The following is a 19112-nucleotide window of genomic DNA, read 5'->3' as shown; positions in this document are numbered from 1 at the left end:
AATATGGTATGTTTCTAGTAGCAAGCTATACACTCAAAATCTTGGATGCTGTGTTTTGGACTGACTTTCGAACTATCTTCAAGAACCTCATCATATGCAACATATTACAGCGGCTTAAACAGGTTTCCAGAGAACGCATCACTTGTTTCCAGGAAAGATTGCAGCCACCACCCTATGCTAGCAAGTACACCTTCAGCTCAACTGAATATAAAGAAACCCTCATTCTGTTTGTTCCAAAGTGTTCCTAATCTGGTAAACTCTTCATTAAGATTTCGAGCATCACAGACATAACTACCGTTTCATGTCTAAATGCCAACATCTGTGAGGGTAAAACATCCTTTATATACCCGGTAGAACTTTGATGCCAGCTTGGTGTTTGTATGAAAATATTAAGACGGCATATGAAATTCCTCGCCTTTTTGGTGCTGATGTTGCACACATTACTGAATCTGCTACTCGCTGAATTTGGAAAATGTTGTCACAAACTGCAGGTGAGGATGTAGAACTGCTTATAGCCTGTACTGCATGCAAGGCTGACATGATTGAACTGTCTGTCGCCCGCCCAGCCTGCCACACGTTCACACAGTAATATCCTGTACTGCACATAAATGTCAGGAAGAATTGTTTTCTTCTTGACGTCTAGTTTCTATGTGCAGTCTTGTTTTGTTTTATGTGGAAGAACTTTCCAGCAGTTGAGGCCCTCACCTGCAGTATGATTTGTTACTGCGCAGGCATAGAGATTGATCTCATCTTCTGTTTGTGAGAACTAGGCCTTACTGTCACCTGATAGATATCAAGCCCTTTGTGTGAAGAGCTGCCAAATGCTGTGGTCACCGTAAACACAGTGAGGAGGAAATGGAAAACACTGGGATGGTCTGCTATCAGGAAACAGCTTTTGAGAAATTTTTGAAAAATACAAATTCTGTGGTGATCCTTTTGGAGTGGCTTATCCCTAAATATGACAGTTTTAGTCTTTTGCCTTTTGTCAAGATCATGTATGACATAGATTATCTGTGGAATATGTTTACTTTTTGTCAGGATTAAAATGAATTAGATTATAATTCAAGCAGTAGTTATTTTGTTTTGTATGCATTAATTATTGCAGCAGTAAATATTATTTCAAGTTAATATTAGCTAATGCCTGTTAATTTGAGTAACTCCAGTGTCTTCAACAGCAACAGGACTTTACATGCGAGATTATGAACAATATCCTGAAACGCTAACACACCTGCTAGGAAATGAGTCCCACTGACTACAGAATCATAGAATTGCAGAATTGGAAGAGACCCTGAGGGTCATTTAGTCCAACCCCCTGCAGTGCAGGAATAACCTAATATATTGGGGTTTACTTCTGGGTAGACGTGGATATGATAGCACTTAAAATTCTCTTGCATTCTAAGCAGTGAGAGTAGAAGCCAGGCTTTACTAAAACTGTTACAGGGTTTTTCTAACATTCTCAGTCCCGTGGTGAATGTGATTTAAATATTTTGCTGTAGCTCCATGTACAGGAACCTGTGTTTCTCCATTCCATGGAGAATCTGGAACTTGGCCAGTTGTGGGGATTCCTTGTTATCAATCATTTACTGGACATTTATAATAATGGTGCAGTAATACATTTCCTGCAGTTCCTGTTATGTCCTTGAGCCTCAGTGGCATTATCTCCCAAGGATGCAAGCAAATTTGGGATTGGTGAGCCAGTCATTGAGATTATACTTCCTTTCTGTTTAACTGCTCCTCCTTGCCACCTGCAATCCTCTTAACATCTCTGTAGGGCTGATTATAGCAGTTTTACAGCAACATTGGTGAGCTCAAGAGACAACTTGTTGGTAGACCCAGTTGGGCTTTTTGGTTTGGGATGTTGTCCACAATCAAGGAGACAGTAATTAAGAATTTTATTGGAAATCTTCCTCCTCTTCTCCCAAGCATAATTCCAGCTGTTGGCTAGGAGATAGCTATGAATTATATTCAATGGGGGGGGGGATTTCATTTTTAAAACTGCTGAAACATTTTTGGTTTGGCAGAGCTGTTTTGGGAAAAGTATCTAATTGCTTATGCTGGTCATTTTATCTTTCCCAAAAGTATTTGGGAAATTATTGCATTAATAGCTTCCCCCCCCCTTGCATGAAATGTTTGCAGGTTTGCTGACGGTTCCTTTCTCACTGTTGTTGTTGTTATCTGTTTGGTTCGGAAGCCCAACATAGGAAGATTAGGTATTCCTCATGGACCTTCAGGGGAGAAGGTGGCAGTCGTAACAGTGGATGACTGCGATACTACAGTCGCTGTTCGTTTCGGAAGTTTTATTGGAAACTACTCGTGTGCTGCTCAGGGAACGCAGACAGGCTCCAAAAAGTAAGACACTTTTAAAAAATGTTATTGTTCACAAATGATATAAACCACTTACCTTGAAAGACCTTCTCCTTATCTCTTAGGTGTGCTTAAGATGGGTCACTGTCATATGCGAGTGGACTTTCAAATGTGACTGTGTTTAGAAAGAGTTTTTATTTGTGTTGAACTCACTAGATGTTTTCTTCTAAGTAAATTTGAGATTGGAGAGAATAAGTATTTTAGATGCTGTCTCTCCTTTTGGCCAGACAACTGTTGTCATCATGGTTTATTACAGAGTCAGTCACGACTGGACCTACTGGTCAGGGGTCCCTTTACCTTTTAAAAAGCACTGTATGGAATAAAATAATAGAATCTAAAAGAAAATACTCGGGTGGGGGGACAGAATGTAGCCCTGCAGCCTTGCAAGCCAAATTCAATATTGTGCGATTGACAGGCGGGTGGACCCTGCCCACCACTCAAAAGCCATTGTGGGGGGGATTTTCTGATACCTGATTTCTAAACGTCTTTGGATTTCTGATTTCTTAAGGTCTTTGGATCTAACTGGCCCTTTGCTCCTTGGAGGAGTTCCAAACTTGCCTGAAGATTTTCCTGTGCACAACAGACAGTTTGTTGGATGTATGAGGAACCTCTCCATTGACAGCAAGCCAATCGACATGGCCAGTTTTATAGCCAACAATGGCACTCTTGCAGGTATAAACTCGATATTGCAGGGACGGAAACAGAACAAATGTGGTTTTGTTTCATTGAGGAGTAATATCCGAGTAGGTGGGTGGCTAAGGGAGCGTCAAGCAGCTAACCCACCCTCTCTGCCCAGCCTTGGGGTCAGGCCCCTCCCCTCCCCCATGTGCTGACCTCTCCCTCTGCTTGCTGGTGAGTACTGGCACGTTTTTCCTAGAAAAACAGAACTGATTATATTAAGTATGTTCTTCCCGTATGGAACCAGTACCCACCCACCCCCAATTTTTTGTTGGACGATAATAACTTCCTTCATTCCTGATGGTTGGCTATGCTGACTGGGACTGACAGGAACTGGAGCCCAACAATATACCCAACTTACCCTGCAGAGTAACAAGTGACAAGACCTGGATTTCAAAGGTGACCTTTGTTGCAATACAGTTTCAGTAATCTGAGAAGGAAGAGTCTGTATCCTGTGTAGACCCCCTGCACTGAAGAGAAAGGGAGGTCATGTCACGTCCCGAATTATTTAATGCACTTGCTGATGGTGATATTGCATCTTTGAGTTCCTTAACTTCCAAGAGTCACAATCCAGACAAACTTTTGGGTGCCCGCAAGGGCTTGTGTGCAAGCTGCAGAGCTTCCAGCGGCAGTTTGCTTTCTGCGCAAATAAACTGCTTTTTAAAAAACTCCCCACAAGTTTCAAAATTGTCCAGCAGTGCTACAGTTAGAGGTAAAGAAGCTGCACAGTATCTGCATAACTCATAGCAGCAGTGCCCCCCCCCCCCCGGGATTACTGTGTACAGTATAGTTGCAGCCATTCAGAAAGCTAAGAATGAGATTAATCGTAGTTTGTTGTTAGCATGGGGGGTCGGTAGAATGCTAAACAAGTGGAGGGCTAAACCGATTCTTTTGGAATGCCAGGCTGTTTAGCTCAGAAGAATTACTGCACCACCAACTGGTGTCAGAATGGAGGCACCTGTGTGAACAAATGGAATACCTACACCTGTGAATGTCCCCTGCAGTATGGAGGGAAGAACTGTGAGCAAGGTGAGCAATTCGTCCATTTTCCCTTTAACAAGTAAAACATCCCATAATATATGAACAAATATGAATTGCTACTGGGCAGCTTCTGGGCCCTCAGCCCATTAGGTGCTTTCGTAGAATCATAGCATCCATGACAGGTGGCCAGCCAAACTCTGCTCAAAAACCTCCGAGGAAGGAGAGTCCACAAATGCATAAAATAGGGTGGATAGTGTGTGTGGTTCTGTTATATTGTCCTAGTATAAGCAAAACTCTGTACAACCACACCTTTTTTTTTCAAACTTAGAAAAAAAGATCTAGAGCTTTGTTGCAATAATTTTTTTTAAAAAAACAAACCATTAAACCACAGGTTTCCTCCTGTAAAACTAATGAACTCAAAAATACATTTTGATGGTGTGTTAATATCTAATCAAGATTTGAGTCAGAACCTATTTGACTCATGTTAAGTAGCAGGTTATTAGTCCCCTTTCGCGTTACGTTCCCATAAAATGCACTTGGAGCAGAGACATAGCTCTGTACTCCTGTGTAAACCGATTTTCCTGCCAAAAAAACCCAAAACAATCATCTCCTTAGAAAAACATTAGATTTATTTTATTGTCAGGAGGCCCCAGATCAATTACTTATTTCCCGTAACGTATCTGTGGGGAGAAATATGCATAAGGGGAAATAAGTAATGTCAATAAAAGGGAACTCTTAGCAATTTATGACCAAAGTGAAGCAAACATTGGAAGTGGGGGGGGGGGTGGCTGCTGAATGCCAAATACTTTGGATAACCACATATATTTATAGGCCCTGGGATGTTCATGACACACCAACCATGTGTTTTAGTCTACCAGGTCTTTTATTAAAAAAACTCTTTTTGCGGCTCACCTGGGGCCATGAAAATGAAGTTTATTAACCATCTGGTAGGCCTTGATACATAAGATGGCATGTCTACTACAGCCTAGAGAGTCGAGCTTGACATGCCCATACTGCTGTTGAAAATCTGAACCATAAAATTCAAGCTGGGTTTAGTTACTTTGTGTTTATAAAGCTGATATTAGAAATGATGCCTTTTTTTACACATATAGTTGAGCTCAGCATGCCTGTTATGCAGTGAACAAGCATCTATTCTGTGGCAAGCTTGCTGTAGGGTTTGTTACTTCAGACTGGCGAAAGCTTTTAAACATTTACTGTATGTGGATTTAAGGACGATATACGGATCAGCTGCTCAGAAAGGGTTGCAATCTATATACTGTCATACAAGCGTCTGCTATATCTGCTCTTTCTTAGTTGATATTAATTTCCACTGGTAGTTGATGCAGTGTGTTTCTCCAAACTGAGGGAAGTGTTGGCTATCATGGCACATACATTTAAAGTAGGGTTACCAGACGTCCCCGGTTGCCAGGGACAGTCCCCGGATTTGCAAATCTGGCCCCAGGAAACATGAGAGTGGCAGGTTCAGCAGCCCGGAGTCAGCCTGGTAGCACAGTTGGCTCTGGCTGGCTTCAGGAGCTGCTTGCTGCTGTGGCCCCCGCCATTTTTCCTCACTGGAAGTCCCCATATGATGTGTCTTGTGCGCAACACATCATATGGGGACTTCCGGTGAGGAAAAGTAGCAGGCGCCACAGCAGCGAGCAGCTCCTGAAGCCAGCCAGAGCCAACTGCGCTACCAGGCTGGCTCTGGGCTGCTGACTGCCGCTGCCGCTGCCACTGCCAAAAGGGAACCGGGGACGTCCGGCAGTACAGCTCTCCTGCCCCCTTCCCCCTTTGTTTTGACTGATTGGGAGTTGGCTCAGAAGTTGCAGGTGGGCAGCCAGTGCCCAGTTTTTTAAAAAACTGCGCATTTATGTTTCACAGGGTGCAAAAGAAGGGCTTTGCACCTTTATACAATATGCATGTGTGCTTGGGCCCAGGATCTTTTGCCTCACCAACCCCACTACTGACTCCCTGTTGCTACTCAGCTTTAAAAAAAAAGTGTCCCCAGATTCATTGAGAAAAATCTGGTAACCATAATTTAACACCCCATAATAGACCACTGGTTTCTTGGAAGCCATAATTCAACATGTGAAGACCATTAGTTCACTATCGTTAAAGTGTAGACATTGATTCTTTGCCAGAGCCAAACCACTTGAGTACTGCAACTTGCCCTTAATTTACTCAACAATGCCCACCTGTATTTGTGTGCTTCCAGGCAAATATCCACTAGCAAGTCTATCCACATTCCACTTTTCATGGAAGAGATGTCCTGAGCACAGTCTCAGCCAGCCACACTTAGGAATGCCATGCTTTGATTTATGCCAGTGCAACTGAGAATGTTATGAAAAATAATTATGTGGTGTGTGTTTGTGTCCCCCACTCCATTTCAAAACTTTCAATGAAAATTCTGCCTTTCTTTTCTTTTTATCCAATGTTGCAGTAATGCCTTTCCCTCAACGTTTCACCGGAGAAAGCATCATCATCTGGAGTGATCTTGATATCACTATTTCTGTGCCATGGTACATTGGTCTCATGTTCAGAACGCGCAAGGTTAATGGCATGTTGATGCAAGCAAATGCAGGGGTCTCGTCCAAGATCAACATTCAGGTAGATTGGTTCAACACAGCACCAAACTTAAATATGTATACTTAGTCATAAATCACAGTCCAATACAGGTTTGCTCAGAAGCAGCTCCAACAGTGTCTAGTGAGGCTTATTCCCTAGTATGTTTACTCCAGATAGCAGTCTATGTTCATAAGTCTAGAACAAATAGGTAGGAGAAATTAAATGCTACAGCACTGATCCCTGAATCAATCCATTTGCCAAAAACAGATGTTTCTGATAGAAAATAACAGATTGCATTCAAATGGAAGGCCGGTTATTGATACAAATATATTCAATATATATTTAAAAACAAATAATAGGATAGTCTGGAATGCACAGCCTTTGGTTTGCTGCAGACTTTACAGCCCAGGTGAACGTGCAAACTATGCAGACTGCAGGTATCATTACTAGTACATGGCAAGGGATTGAAATAGAACCTGTTTTTTCCAGCAATGAACCAAAGTTAATGTTTTCAACAGATACTGAACAAATATGTGGTATTTGAAGTCTACGATGGACTGCACCAGGTGGCTAGTTTGCGGATGACTCAGTCCCGAATCAGTGATGGCGAGTGGCATCATGTGCTAATAGAACTGAAGAGTGCAAAAGATGGCAAAGACATCAAGTACCTGGCTGTTGTATCCTTGGATTATGGGATGTATCAGGTGAGGTGGCATCAGTATTTCAGCATAAACATGAGACCAGAATGAGCAACTGTGAGTAATACAATATGACGGTATAACTATGAACTATACCAAGGCCAAGTTGTGCTACCTTACATCTATAATGGGTTCAAAAACCTGTTTGTCCATCATTACCCCCCTTCCTTTCCCCACTTCCCATTCCCCATGTCTTTCTCCTCACCTCCAACCTCACAAAGACTATGATAGTAACGTTTCACACCAAATGTAACTCGCCTGCAGATAGGACTGCATGAACAGATGTTATAGGTGCAGTCATACCTTGGATCCCAAAAGCCTTGTGAGTCGAACATTTTGGCTCCCAAATGCTGCAAACCCGGAAGTGAGTGTTCCAGTTTGCGAACGTTCTGTGGAACCCAAACACCTGACATGGCTTATGCGGCTTCTGATTGGCTGCAGGAGCTTCCTGCAGCCAATTTGAAGCTGCACCTTGGTTTCTGAGTGTTTTGGAAGTTGAACGGACTTCTGGAAAAGATTCCGTTCGACTTCCGAGGTACCACTTTACCTTTGTTTTGTTATCCATGAAAACCTTTCAATAAAAACAATTTTCAAAAGAACCTGTTTTCCTCCAATCATGCATGAAGGATAACATGGTCTCTGTAGTTATAATAAGCTAGAATTTGCAACTTTTCCAAAACCCACATATCACACATAGAAATTTTTAGCGCCAAATGGTTTTTATCCCTTCCTGGCTGCAGAACACACACACACACACAGAGAGAGAGAGAGAGAGAGAGAGAGAAGACTGACTAAATTGGCTGTCCTGTAGTTGAATTGAAGGAGAAAAGGCATTTTACCTCTTGGAAATGCTTCCTTGTTGAAGCAGAACATGAACAGCTTCCATTACCTCTTTAAGTTTATTCTTGATTACGTTCCCTATATCAGTGAAATATTGTAACCGAGAATGTATAAAGAAGTGGCAATCTCCTTTCCTATGTTCTTCATTTCAGAGCACTGTACAGATTGGAAATCAGCTGCCTGGACTTAAAATGAAAAGCATTATTGTAGGAGGCGTCTCTGGAGATCAAGTCTCTGTTCAGCAAGGCTTCTATGGTTGTCTCCAGGTGAAAGCTGAAATAAGTAACGATGGGCTGTTACCCATGAGAAGCATTCTCATCTCCTCTGGGAATGGGCCGATTTGGGGTAGAGGGCAGAAAGGGGTGGTATTCATTTGTTTTTCTGCATCTCTTTTAAACACTGAACACTTAGTTGACTTAATTATGAGGACAACGGACACAACTCCTATTTAAATTAATGAGACTTTAAGCACATAACTGTGTCCCCAGATCCGTTTGATTTTAATTAAGTGTATTGTGTCAGGATGGCATCCAGTGATTTGTTGTTTTTGATTGCTTTTAACACCAGAAGTATGGTTTCTGGTTCATTAGCTCTCCATGACTGATCTGGAATTTTTTTGGGGGGGGGGGGAGGCATACTGTTCTGCCATTTGAACACTGCATGTTAAAGCTTGGACACTAGTTGGATGTTACCATTGTTTATGTTCCTTCGCTCCTTTTTCAGGGAGTGAGAATGGGGGAAACGTCCACAAATGTAGCTACTTTGAACATGAAGCAGGCAATCAAGATTAATGTCAAGGAAGGCTGTGAAGTGGACAATCCCTGTGATTCTAACCCTTGTCCCCAGCACAGCTATTGTAGTGATGACTGGGACAGCTATTCATGTGTCTGTGATCCAGGTAATAATGGCTTCAAGCACACTATTAATAATAATGAGAGCCTGGGGGATTATAGAACTCTGTGGTTATGAAGGTTCTTAAAGAACTTGGCAACAGTTGAAGAAATTCATGCTCATAATCACATAAAAATCAAGAATAGCAAGCACCCATCATAGTTGTGGATGGTACCCTGTTGTTCTCCATCATCCTCGTGAACTCACTTTGAATGCCTTCTCTTGGAGGAGAAAGGCATCCTACCTGAAATTCAAATTCTTCTGCAACGTCATTTTTAAAAGCTGCATTTTAAAGGTCCTGTTAAATGTCCATTTGTTTTAGTTTGCAGAACTTTGAAAGGTTTCTCCTTGCTGCAGAACTGGATTTTCAGGAGAAAAATGAAAGATTGACACAAGCTTGAAAATAATCAGAGAGTTAAATATGTGATGGGAAAGCAAAACAGAATTTGATTTGTTTAGATTACAAAAAATGGTTTCAGTTTTCAAAATGTTTTAATATCTTCCCTGTCTTTATGCAACCCAGTTTCTTTCAAACTGGGTTTGACTTTGAAGTTCAAACTACATAACTGAATCTGAGCCAAGGGGTGCTTGCTTCAGAAATAAGGCTGCAATCCATACCACATTTGCACTGGGCTAGGTGGGACATTAGACTAGGCAGAGGTGTTCCTCTGTCTTCAACCTGCAGAATGATGTTGAGTTAATGCATGTTTAGTTCAGAGGTAAGACCCCAACCCAAACTCTCTTGCACTGGGGTGTGCATGTGTTGAATTGGGCAAAAGGGTTCCTCTGCCTAATCCTATATTTTTAATTAATGCCTTAAGCAAAAAAAAGAAAAGAATGTGTGTGTGTAGGCGGAAATTGCTTCTAAATATGATCCCAAAGTATAAACTTTCAGTGCTGTTAACAGTAATCTCTCTAGACAGTGCATTGCAGGAGGAGATAAATTTACTGATAACCAAAGAGGTGCTATTAGCACATAAGAATAAAATAGATTGCTTTCCTGAGGTGCACAGGTCATAAATTACAAAGCAGTTGCTATATGTCTATAACCTTGTCTCCTCAGGGTACTTTGGGACAGAATGTGTTGACGTGTGCAGCCTGAACCCATGTGAGCATGTCTCTACCTGTGTCCATAAGCCAAGCTCTTCTCATGGATACACCTGTGAATGTGGGCAAAGCTATTATGGGCAATATTGTGAAAGCAAGTAAGCAAATGACACTGGCTAATTCTTAGCCTTCCTTTCCTACTCTGTCTCCCTCCCCCAAATCCCTTGTATCCGTAAAAAGAAATGAGGAGGAGCTACCTTATGCTCAGCCCAATCAATGGTCTGCCTTATTCAAAACAGAATTTTCCTTTATTCTTTTTATCGTGTAGAAAATGTGCAAAGGGTGCATATTTGTAACAAATTCCACCTCAAGTGCTATATAACAAGTGCCACCACCATTTTTATTCAATAATTTTTTTTTCACCCACCTTCCCTCCCGTTTTCTATAACTCGGCAAACTATGCCTCAGTGGTTTCAGTAGAAGAGATCTTTTAGTTTTTTGTAGCTCCAAAGCTAAACATTAAATATATTTTCCACCTTCTTTGTAGAATTGATTTGCCTTGTCCTAGAGGTTGGTGGGGAAATCCCATTTGCGGGCCATGTAACTGTGAGATCAGTAAGGGATTTGATCCTGACTGCAATAAGACTAATGGAATATGTCGGTGTAAGGTAAGCAAAGGATTGCTCACTTCTTGTGGAACTAAAGTTCAAGCTAAAGCATAATAAATAACTGCAATTCAAAATGAAGCAGTTGTATTGATGTTATCTTCCATTATTTCTGCAAGCCTTCTATATAGCTTTCCATGAACCTGGCTTCAATAGCTACATTTCAAGAAGGAAAAGAAGAAAAACATTTGGCCAACCTGAGAATTGGCCAAATGAACTTGTACAGAGTTATATTTCTGTTTGGGCTGGCTGTGACAAGCTGCAGACACCTACTTTCAATCGGCAATAAACTTAGCACCTTCTGCACATTATTAATTAAGAGTATGCAGAATAAGCTTTGAAGAATTTCTCCAGTTGGGTCTCTCACAAGCTCTGTTGCATATACACGCATACACATGCTTGAACTAGTCACAGCTTCTTGCCACGTGTATATAATTTGTTGAAATAAAAACATGTAGTTCAGAAATGTTGTTCACTTCAAACACGATTCTGCCTCTGATACACACATAGAAAGGAAATATTTCATTTAAAAGGGATGAAACATGCAGAGTACTCGGCAGCCCTTGTTTTGTCCAAAGCTGTTAAGTGGACTGTAGTCATTCACACTGGAGGGGAAACTGTGGTTCAGAAGCGCATCTCTGTATTTTGAAACCAACCTTCTCAGGTCCAAATTGTTTGGCAAGTTTTTTCCACTCAACTTTAAGCATCCTTTTACTGAGGATGAATGTTCCTTTACCTGAGATAATCTTTAAATCACATTAAAGTGTGAATTCTACTCACTGCTCATATCCTTGATTTGCAAGCACTTCTCAAACCTCTCTCTTTTTCCAGGCAAACCATTACAGACCACAGAGCAGTGACCACTGTTACCCGTGTGACTGTTTCCCTTCTGGTTCCCACACTCGCACCTGTGACCTAGAAACAGGGCAGTGTCCCTGTAAGCCAGGAGTGATTGGCCGACAGTGCAATCGCTGTGATAATCCCTTTGCTGAAGTTACTGTTCATGGCTGCGAAGGTACCTATACATACTTCAACACCAGACCATTTTAGACTTAATTTTAACCCTGACTCTTAAAATCCGTTTTCATCTTTGTTTTTTTGTTGTTTTGATTTGTTTCGCCTGCATTTTAATTCTGGCTATGTTTTCCTCTTATATAAAGCACCCTGTAATTATTATTTTTTAATTGAAGGGCAATAGAAAGATTTCTGTAATAAATAAAATAAATTGTTAAACGGAATTTCAGAGAAAAGAGAATCCTGGCAGTGGAGAAATTTAATGTAAACAGAATATTCTGAATAGCTGTGACTAACTGCCTTTCCAATGCAGGTTTTTTTTCCTGCAGAACAAATTGCCCGCTGCTTTGTTCAGATCTCCTTCTACATCTCTCGTAGAAACTTCTTAGATGAGCTTACTAGTTTAAGCATGTACAAACCTTATAGCATCTTATGAGAAGTTGCTTTATCCTTTGCTTCTATTGAAACTGAAAACTGATGATTGACATGTTTTATGAATACCCTCTCCTCCTACTTTCAAAGTCAAGAATAGAACTAAGAACGTCTAAATGTTTGTCCTCAGCAAAGCAGAATCCCTTCTGTTATAACTTAAGTGCTATTATATTATCAGAAAAAGAAATGTTTTCTTTCCCTTCCACCTCACATAGTGGTTTACAATGGATGCCCCAAAGCATTTGAAGCTGGCATATGGTGGCCACAGACCAAATTTGGGCTCCCTGCTGCAGTGCCCTGTCCCAAGGGATCAACAGGTAAGTACTACCGCTAACACGTCAAAAGAGTTATCATAGCATCAGGGGGTAGGGGAGTGAAATTCTAAAACCTTGTCTTACGCACAGAGAGTAATGTATTATTCGAGCCCAAAGACAAGAAACTGCATAGCATAGACAGAAAGTTTAATCAACATTAAACTACTAAGAATACATTTTAAAAGTAACACAATGGGAGGCAGAATGTTAAAAATTGTGAAATGGTTGTAATGTGGGAAAAGAAAAAAACCTTGTACTAAAAATATAGCCAATGTATTCTCTTTCATTCTGCAACATCATTGCATGTTTTCCTTTGTGATGTGTATGTAATTTAAATGGTAAATAATGGACAGACAAACCCCTGGTCACTGATAGAGAATTATGCCTTAGAACACCTGTAATATTTTTAACAGCTCCTAAGTTTTTATTAAGAGCCTGGTGTGCTCTGGTCCATGGGGTCACAAAGAGTCGGACAAGACTAAACGACTAAACAACAAGTTTTTATTCTAGACACAGCAGTCCTAACCCTTGATCTGTGCTGCTGGTAGGAGTTGGATTCAGTGGAAGTGTCACTCCACCAGGTTCTGCTGGTGGAGTTTCCACCATTAGAGGCCAGCCCTAGGCCCCCAAAACAGGGCGTTTGGACACAGGGCAGGACAGGCTGTGGATCTGCTAGATCCAGAGCTGGTCCTGCCCCAAGCGCTGTGTTACTTTGGAATTGGCACAGAAAAATAGGTGGGGAAAGTGGCACCGCCACGCATTCTGGCGAGGCTGTAGATGTGGCATGAAATCTGCCCACTCTGCCTTCTAAGTTACAATAAATACCTTTCTTTAAGATAACCGAAAGCTATACATTTGTAATTTTCTTATCAATTAAATTTGGCATATGGCCGTCAACCGTTGTCTCTGTCACAATCTCATTTTCTTTTTAAGGAAATGCTGTCCGTCACTGTAACAGCGAGAAAGGCTGGCTCCCTCCCGAACTTTTCAACTGTACTACCCTTGCCTTTGTGGATCTGAAGACCATGGTAAGTACAGGGTGATTTGAAATAACTGAATGTTTGCTGACTCAGGCATTGTGTTGTAGTCACAGTCGCCCTTTAATATCACTGGAAAAGTTGCTGTGACATTAAATCGTTGCCGTGTAACTGCTATGCCCACAGGGTGAGAACTGCTCATTCCAACATGGGATTACAGGTATGTCACAAAGAGGGGGAAAACCCAATTCCTTACCTATGACTGTTACTCGCTTTAGAGTTCTCTGAGCATTCACGTGTCCTGCCCACTGCTACCGTTGCAGAAACTTTTAACGCTCTTATTCAAACTGGAACCAAGCAGGAAGTGCCTTTTCTCTGCCACACAGAATATGCTCAGAGCATTAATTATGCAAACCGGGAAGGAACACTAGTATTTTATTTCCTCTGGTGGAGTTTAAGCTTTTGATTGTTGGGTTGTATATGTGCAGATTCTGTATCTGAGATTGTGCAGAGGCCACTAAGAGCTGGTTCACACAGTCTTTCGGTGTTTAGGCATGCACTACACATGATGGAACACAGGAATAAGTGTTGGGCTCATAAGTATCCTCTGACATGTATACAGATGTGTACACACAAACACACACATATACCTGATCACATGGCAGTCTACATGTGCTGTGAGTGGAGTGTGTTTCAATATGCCCAAGTGCAGGAGTCAGTTTCCTCACGTAGATCCTGCATGTAGATCTACACGCTTGCGGAATCCAGATATGTGAATCAGCATCCCATTAAGCCCTTTGACATGGAAGAGAGGTGGAGTTTGCTTGCTAAGTGGGAGCCCTTGTTGTTTTGGGTCTTCAGAATGAAAAGCTTATCCGTAACGAGACCAACATGGACAGCGATAAGTCGGTGCACATAGCCAAAGTGCTTCAGAATGCCACCAGCCACACAGGCTCCTTCTATGGGAATGACATTCGGACCGCCTACCAGATGATGCTCAGGGTGCTGCAGTATGAAAGCGAGCAGCAGGGGTTTGATCTAGCTGCAACGAGGGATGTGGATTTCAATGAGGTAAGAAATGCTGAACTGATGCTGAGAAAACTTGGGCTGTGCCACTTTAGCTCCAGAAATAGCGCAGATGCGTTCCATACCACAGTCCTACCCACGTCCTGCAGGGAGACATCACAAAGCTGGCTGCGGAAACTGCACAGCATACGGTGATCCTTTAAGTGTTTCTGAAGAGTGAGACTTTGCTAAGGCTTTGAGTAGGATGTACTGAATGCTGCCATCGTCTAGTTCCCAAAATAATGCCGCGCGGAAAAGTCACAGAACAGACATATCTCTTGTAAATGCATTTCACTTGAAAACAAATGCAGAGACTGTAGCTATTTCCATATTTTATAGAGCCTGGGATTTTATGTTATTTTTCTACTGTTGCTTTTATAAATCTTGGATCAGGTGAAATACTTAAAATAAAACAGCCTTGGTGCCTCCCCCCCACCCCAATCTTTAAGCAAGACTACAGCAGGACGTGTCTGCATTGTTTCATTTGCATGTTTACCTGTATCAATAATTAGTTATTTTTTGGGGGGAGGGGACAGGCAGTATTGTTCTTCCATTTTGTGTGTAGCATTTCCCCCTTTCTTTCCTAGAACATCATAAAAGCAGGTAGTGCTCTACTGGACCTTCGTACCAAAGAGCACTGGGAACACATCCAGAGGACAGAGGGGGGCGCAGCACACTTGCTGAAACACTATGAGGAATATTTCAGTAACGTAGCCAAGAACATGAAAAAAACCTACATGAAACCTTTCATAACTGTTACCACAAACATGAGTAAGTAGCTGTCGTTCTTGATCAGATATGACTTCCTAATGCTTCAGGCCTAGGCCTGCAATGTTTGTTTGATTCATTGGCTAGATTAATTAATTTTTTTAAGCCTTTGGGTCTGGGGAGGTCAGGAGAACAATGTGAGTGGGAGATTGTTCCATCAGGCAAACAGAAATGCTTGCACTGGCAGAGCAATCTCCTTGAAGGCAACACTGTATTGGGAATTTTTAAAATGTCTACTGTGTTACATTTTTTTATGTGCTGTAAGCTGGCCAGAGTGGCTGGGGAAACCTAGCCAGATGGATGGGGTATAAATAATAAAATTATTATTATTATTATTATTATTATTATTATTATTATTATTATTATTATTATTGAATTCCTCCCATTGAATTCAGTGGGTTGTATTCAACTATGTTCCACTTACAGTAGAGCCAGTGAAATGTATGTATATTAACTAGTGAGTAGGACTAGCATAGAATAAGGCACTGCAGCCTTAGTCATTTATCTTAATGCCAAGGCTTATATTATTAAGATTGTGTGAATGATGTACAATAATAGATCCAGATTTCTTCTCAACATCCATGTAGTTTGCAAAGCTAATAAAGCCTCACATTTACTAAAACACCACTGGATGTTTGATTTGTATGTGGCAGAAATATGTATTACGGCAAGCTCTTTTTATCTGTTTAGTTATTGCTGTTGACATCTTTGAAAAGTCTAATTTTACGGGAGCTAAAGTACCACAGTTTGATGCGATTAAAGAAGATTATCCTAGAGATTTGGAATCATCTGTTTTGTTTCCTGATACTTTGTTCAGAGCTTCCGATAGAAAAGGTAGGATGCTTATTCTACAGCTGTTTGGAAACCTGTAATGTGAATTCTCAGATCAGCTATGAGACAAAGGCAGTTGGATCCAGTAGTAGTAGTAGTAGTAGTAGTAGTAGTAGTAGTAGTAGTTGTAGAATTTGTATACAGCCCTTCGTCCATAGATCTCAGGACAGTTCACAAGGAAAAAATGCAGCCTTTTAAATTGTGGGAAGGAGGGGGGTTGTTTTGCTGTTTTGTTTTACTTACTTTTATGTTTTTATCCTGTATTTTACTTTGTGAACTGCCCTGAGATCTTACGATGAAGGGCAGTATATAAATAAAATAAATAATAATAATAAATAAGTAACACAAAACTCACCACATATAATAAAAACAAGAACAAAACAACACCCCACAATAAAAATCCTCCCCAGGGAGAGGCCCAGTGAAGTAAACAGGATTTAAGCCAGCCAATGGATCTACTTCAAACATGACTAGGTCTGGATACCACCCAATGCAGTATGGGGTTGGAGAATGGGTAATGTTCACTCAACAAACAGAAGAAGCAGTTTCCCCCTGCCTGTCCATTTGTACCAACTCATCCCAGGTTTGGCTCAGCATAAGGCCATTTTCTTGATATGAAAAACTGAAGGGGGGGGGAACTCCAGTCGTGTTTTGTTTTTATGTAAATTACAATATTCATAAGGCAAAAAATAAATGGGTCCTTTTAATATCACTTCATATTTAGCAAGCTCAGAATTAGGTCTTTAAAGCATAACCCCAGCATTGGATGATAGTAAAATTTGGCATTGGTTTTATCTTCAGCCATTCCTACGATGAAGCCTTCAAACCTTAGATTGCCTTCTAAAATACAAGATGAGTTTTTGAAGAACAAAAATGTGCTTGCAAAAAGAAAACGTCGGCATCCAGAGGACACTGCACAGCATGCGGTTGCTATCGTGATTGTATATCGAACCCTAGGGCAGTTTCTGCCTGAGAGCTATGATCCTGACCGAAGGAGCCTGAGGTAAAACTGAGCTTCATTCATTTGCTTTGGGTAGCATTTGTCTGTTGTATTCTGGAATGGGAAGGTCTTGCTACCTGAGAGCAATCATATGTTGCGATTTTAATACTAGATGTCTTCAAAACTTATGGGTTGTAGCCAACAAAGTTAATTCTCAGAGTAGACCCACTGAACTTAATAGACTTAAGTTAGTCCTGGCCATTATTTTAGGGGGTTAACTCTGAGTGGGACCAATATTGACCACAACTCTATTCATCCACAAGGCTGCCTCTGTTGTTCTAAATTATAATCTAATCTATGTTAAAAGACCAACTAAGTTTTTATTTTGGTATGAGCTTTCATGTGCATGCACACTTCATCAGATACACAGTGTACATGCACACGAAAGCTCATACCAAAATAAAAACTTAGTTGGTCTTTAAGGTGCTACTGAAGGAATTTTTTTATTTTGTTTCGACTCAGACCAACACGGCTACCTACCTGTAACTATGTTAAAAGAGATATCATTTTGGTAAGAAGCTGTTAGATTTCTTAGGGTGATGCTTGTACATCACCTGATTTCTAATGACTCATTGTCTCACAGTAGAATATATGACCTGACTTCGTTTAAAAGTATTGTGTTTCAGGTTATGTCAGACTATGCGGTTTCTGATTTATGATGGCTCAGTAATATGCATGAGCTATCACTTGATTCTTGCAGTCATCACATGATAAGCATACATGTGATAAGCCTACACAGTGGGTGGCACTGTGGTCTAAAATCACTGAGCCTTTTGGGCTTGCTGATCAGAAGGCCGGTGGTTTGAATCCCCACTATGGGGTGAGCTCCCATTGCTCTGTCCCAGCTCCTGCCAACCTAGCAGTTCAAAAGCATGCCAGTGCAAGTAGATAAATAGATACTGCTATGGCAGGAAGGTAAACAGCATTTCTGTGCACTCTGGCTTCTGTGCCAGAAGCGGTCTAGTCATGCTGGCCACATGACCTGGAAAGCTGTCTGTGGACAAATGCCAGATCCCTCGGCCTGAAAGCGAGATGAGTGCCACAACCCCATAGTCACCTTTGACTGGACTTAACCATCCAGGAGGTCCTTTGCCTTTTACCTTTACACATTTGAACTACCCCTTCAGACTTTTTCGTACCATCACACCCATCTAAATTCAGTGGAAAGCTCTCATCTGAAACTAGGCAAAATACTATAGCTTTGTTTTCACATCTGTAATGGTATGTCTTTTCCCTGGTTGTTGTTTTTCCAGATTACCCAATCGGCCCATCATAAACACCCCAATAACCAGTGCAATAATTTACAGAGATGGGGATTCTTTACCAAATCTTCTGGACATCCCCATTATGATTGATCATGCATTGCTGGAAACAGAGGAGAGAACGAAACCAGTCTGTGTGTTCTGGAACCACTCAACTGCGTAAGTTTCACAATCTGTATTGTTTTGGAAAGTTGCTATTGCATGTGGACATGTTAACGTTAATGAGTCTTCTTCATACAGCTAGTCTGAGAAAGGAGTCAGTGACAATATTGCGTGCTGCCACTTTCTATCAGGAAGGGTCAATCTTAGAGCAGTGTTTAGCCCTGGTGCTGAGAAAGAGAGAGAGAGAGAAAAGGTTTTTCATCCCCCATTACATTTCTGCTCAAGGTCCAGACAGAGCATTTGGCTAAAATAAAGGCAGGCTCCTTAGTAGGAGGAAGTGTGTGTGTGTGTCATCTTGTAACAAGTATCATTTGAGTCTAAAGGGAGCACACGAAGAGACAGCTCACACACTGTCCAAGTGAAGAAGAGGCAAGTTGGCCCAAAGGCAGTCCTGCAAGTCTTTATCAGTAACTTGCTGTTGCTCTCATTAGTTATCTTCATTGGTTGTAATGAAAAAAAAATCGAAAATAGATGCCTGTGGGTAGAAATGAAGTGGATTCTGTGAGACCTCTGACCTCTCTATATTTCATCTTCCAAACCCATATTACAGGTGGGATT

At 41.3% G+C, this 19112-nt stretch overlaps 1 protein-coding gene across 5 annotated transcripts in view; it reads left to right on the top strand.

The window, feature by feature from the left end:
* The window catches only part of CELSR1 (cadherin EGF LAG seven-pass G-type receptor 1), a 172534-nt gene that overhangs the window by 111453 nt on the left and 41969 nt on the right, over nt 1-19112 (top strand). For all 5 annotated transcript variants that reach the window (XM_060279376.1, XM_060279378.1, XM_060279377.1 and 2 more), the window contains exons 6-22: nt 2192-2349; nt 2873-3036; nt 3946-4071; nt 6464-6630; nt 7107-7292; nt 8279-8392; nt 8850-9024; nt 10081-10222; nt 10612-10732; nt 11561-11744; nt 12391-12492; nt 13423-13517; nt 14328-14537; nt 15119-15302; nt 15990-16133; nt 16932-17133; nt 18384-18551. In XM_060279376.1, the coding sequence (XP_060135359.1) occupies nt 2192-2349; nt 2873-3036; nt 3946-4071; nt 6464-6630; nt 7107-7292; nt 8279-8392; nt 8850-9024; nt 10081-10222; nt 10612-10732; nt 11561-11744; nt 12391-12492; nt 13423-13517; nt 14328-14537; nt 15119-15302; nt 15990-16133; nt 16932-17133; nt 18384-18551 (2642 nt within the window). The remainder of the gene's footprint in view (nt 1-2191; nt 2350-2872; nt 3037-3945; nt 4072-6463; nt 6631-7106; nt 7293-8278; nt 8393-8849; nt 9025-10080; nt 10223-10611; nt 10733-11560; nt 11745-12390; nt 12493-13422; nt 13518-14327; nt 14538-15118; nt 15303-15989; nt 16134-16931; nt 17134-18383; nt 18552-19112) is intronic.

The sequence above is a fragment of the Zootoca vivipara genome, chromosome 10 (assembly GCF_963506605.1).
Source record: "Zootoca vivipara chromosome 10, rZooViv1.1, whole genome shotgun sequence".
NCBI lineage: Eukaryota > Metazoa > Chordata > Lepidosauria > Squamata > Lacertidae > Zootoca > Zootoca vivipara.
The sequence above is the reverse complement of the archived record's forward strand: the minus strand, read 5'-3'. Positions and strand labels throughout refer to the sequence as shown.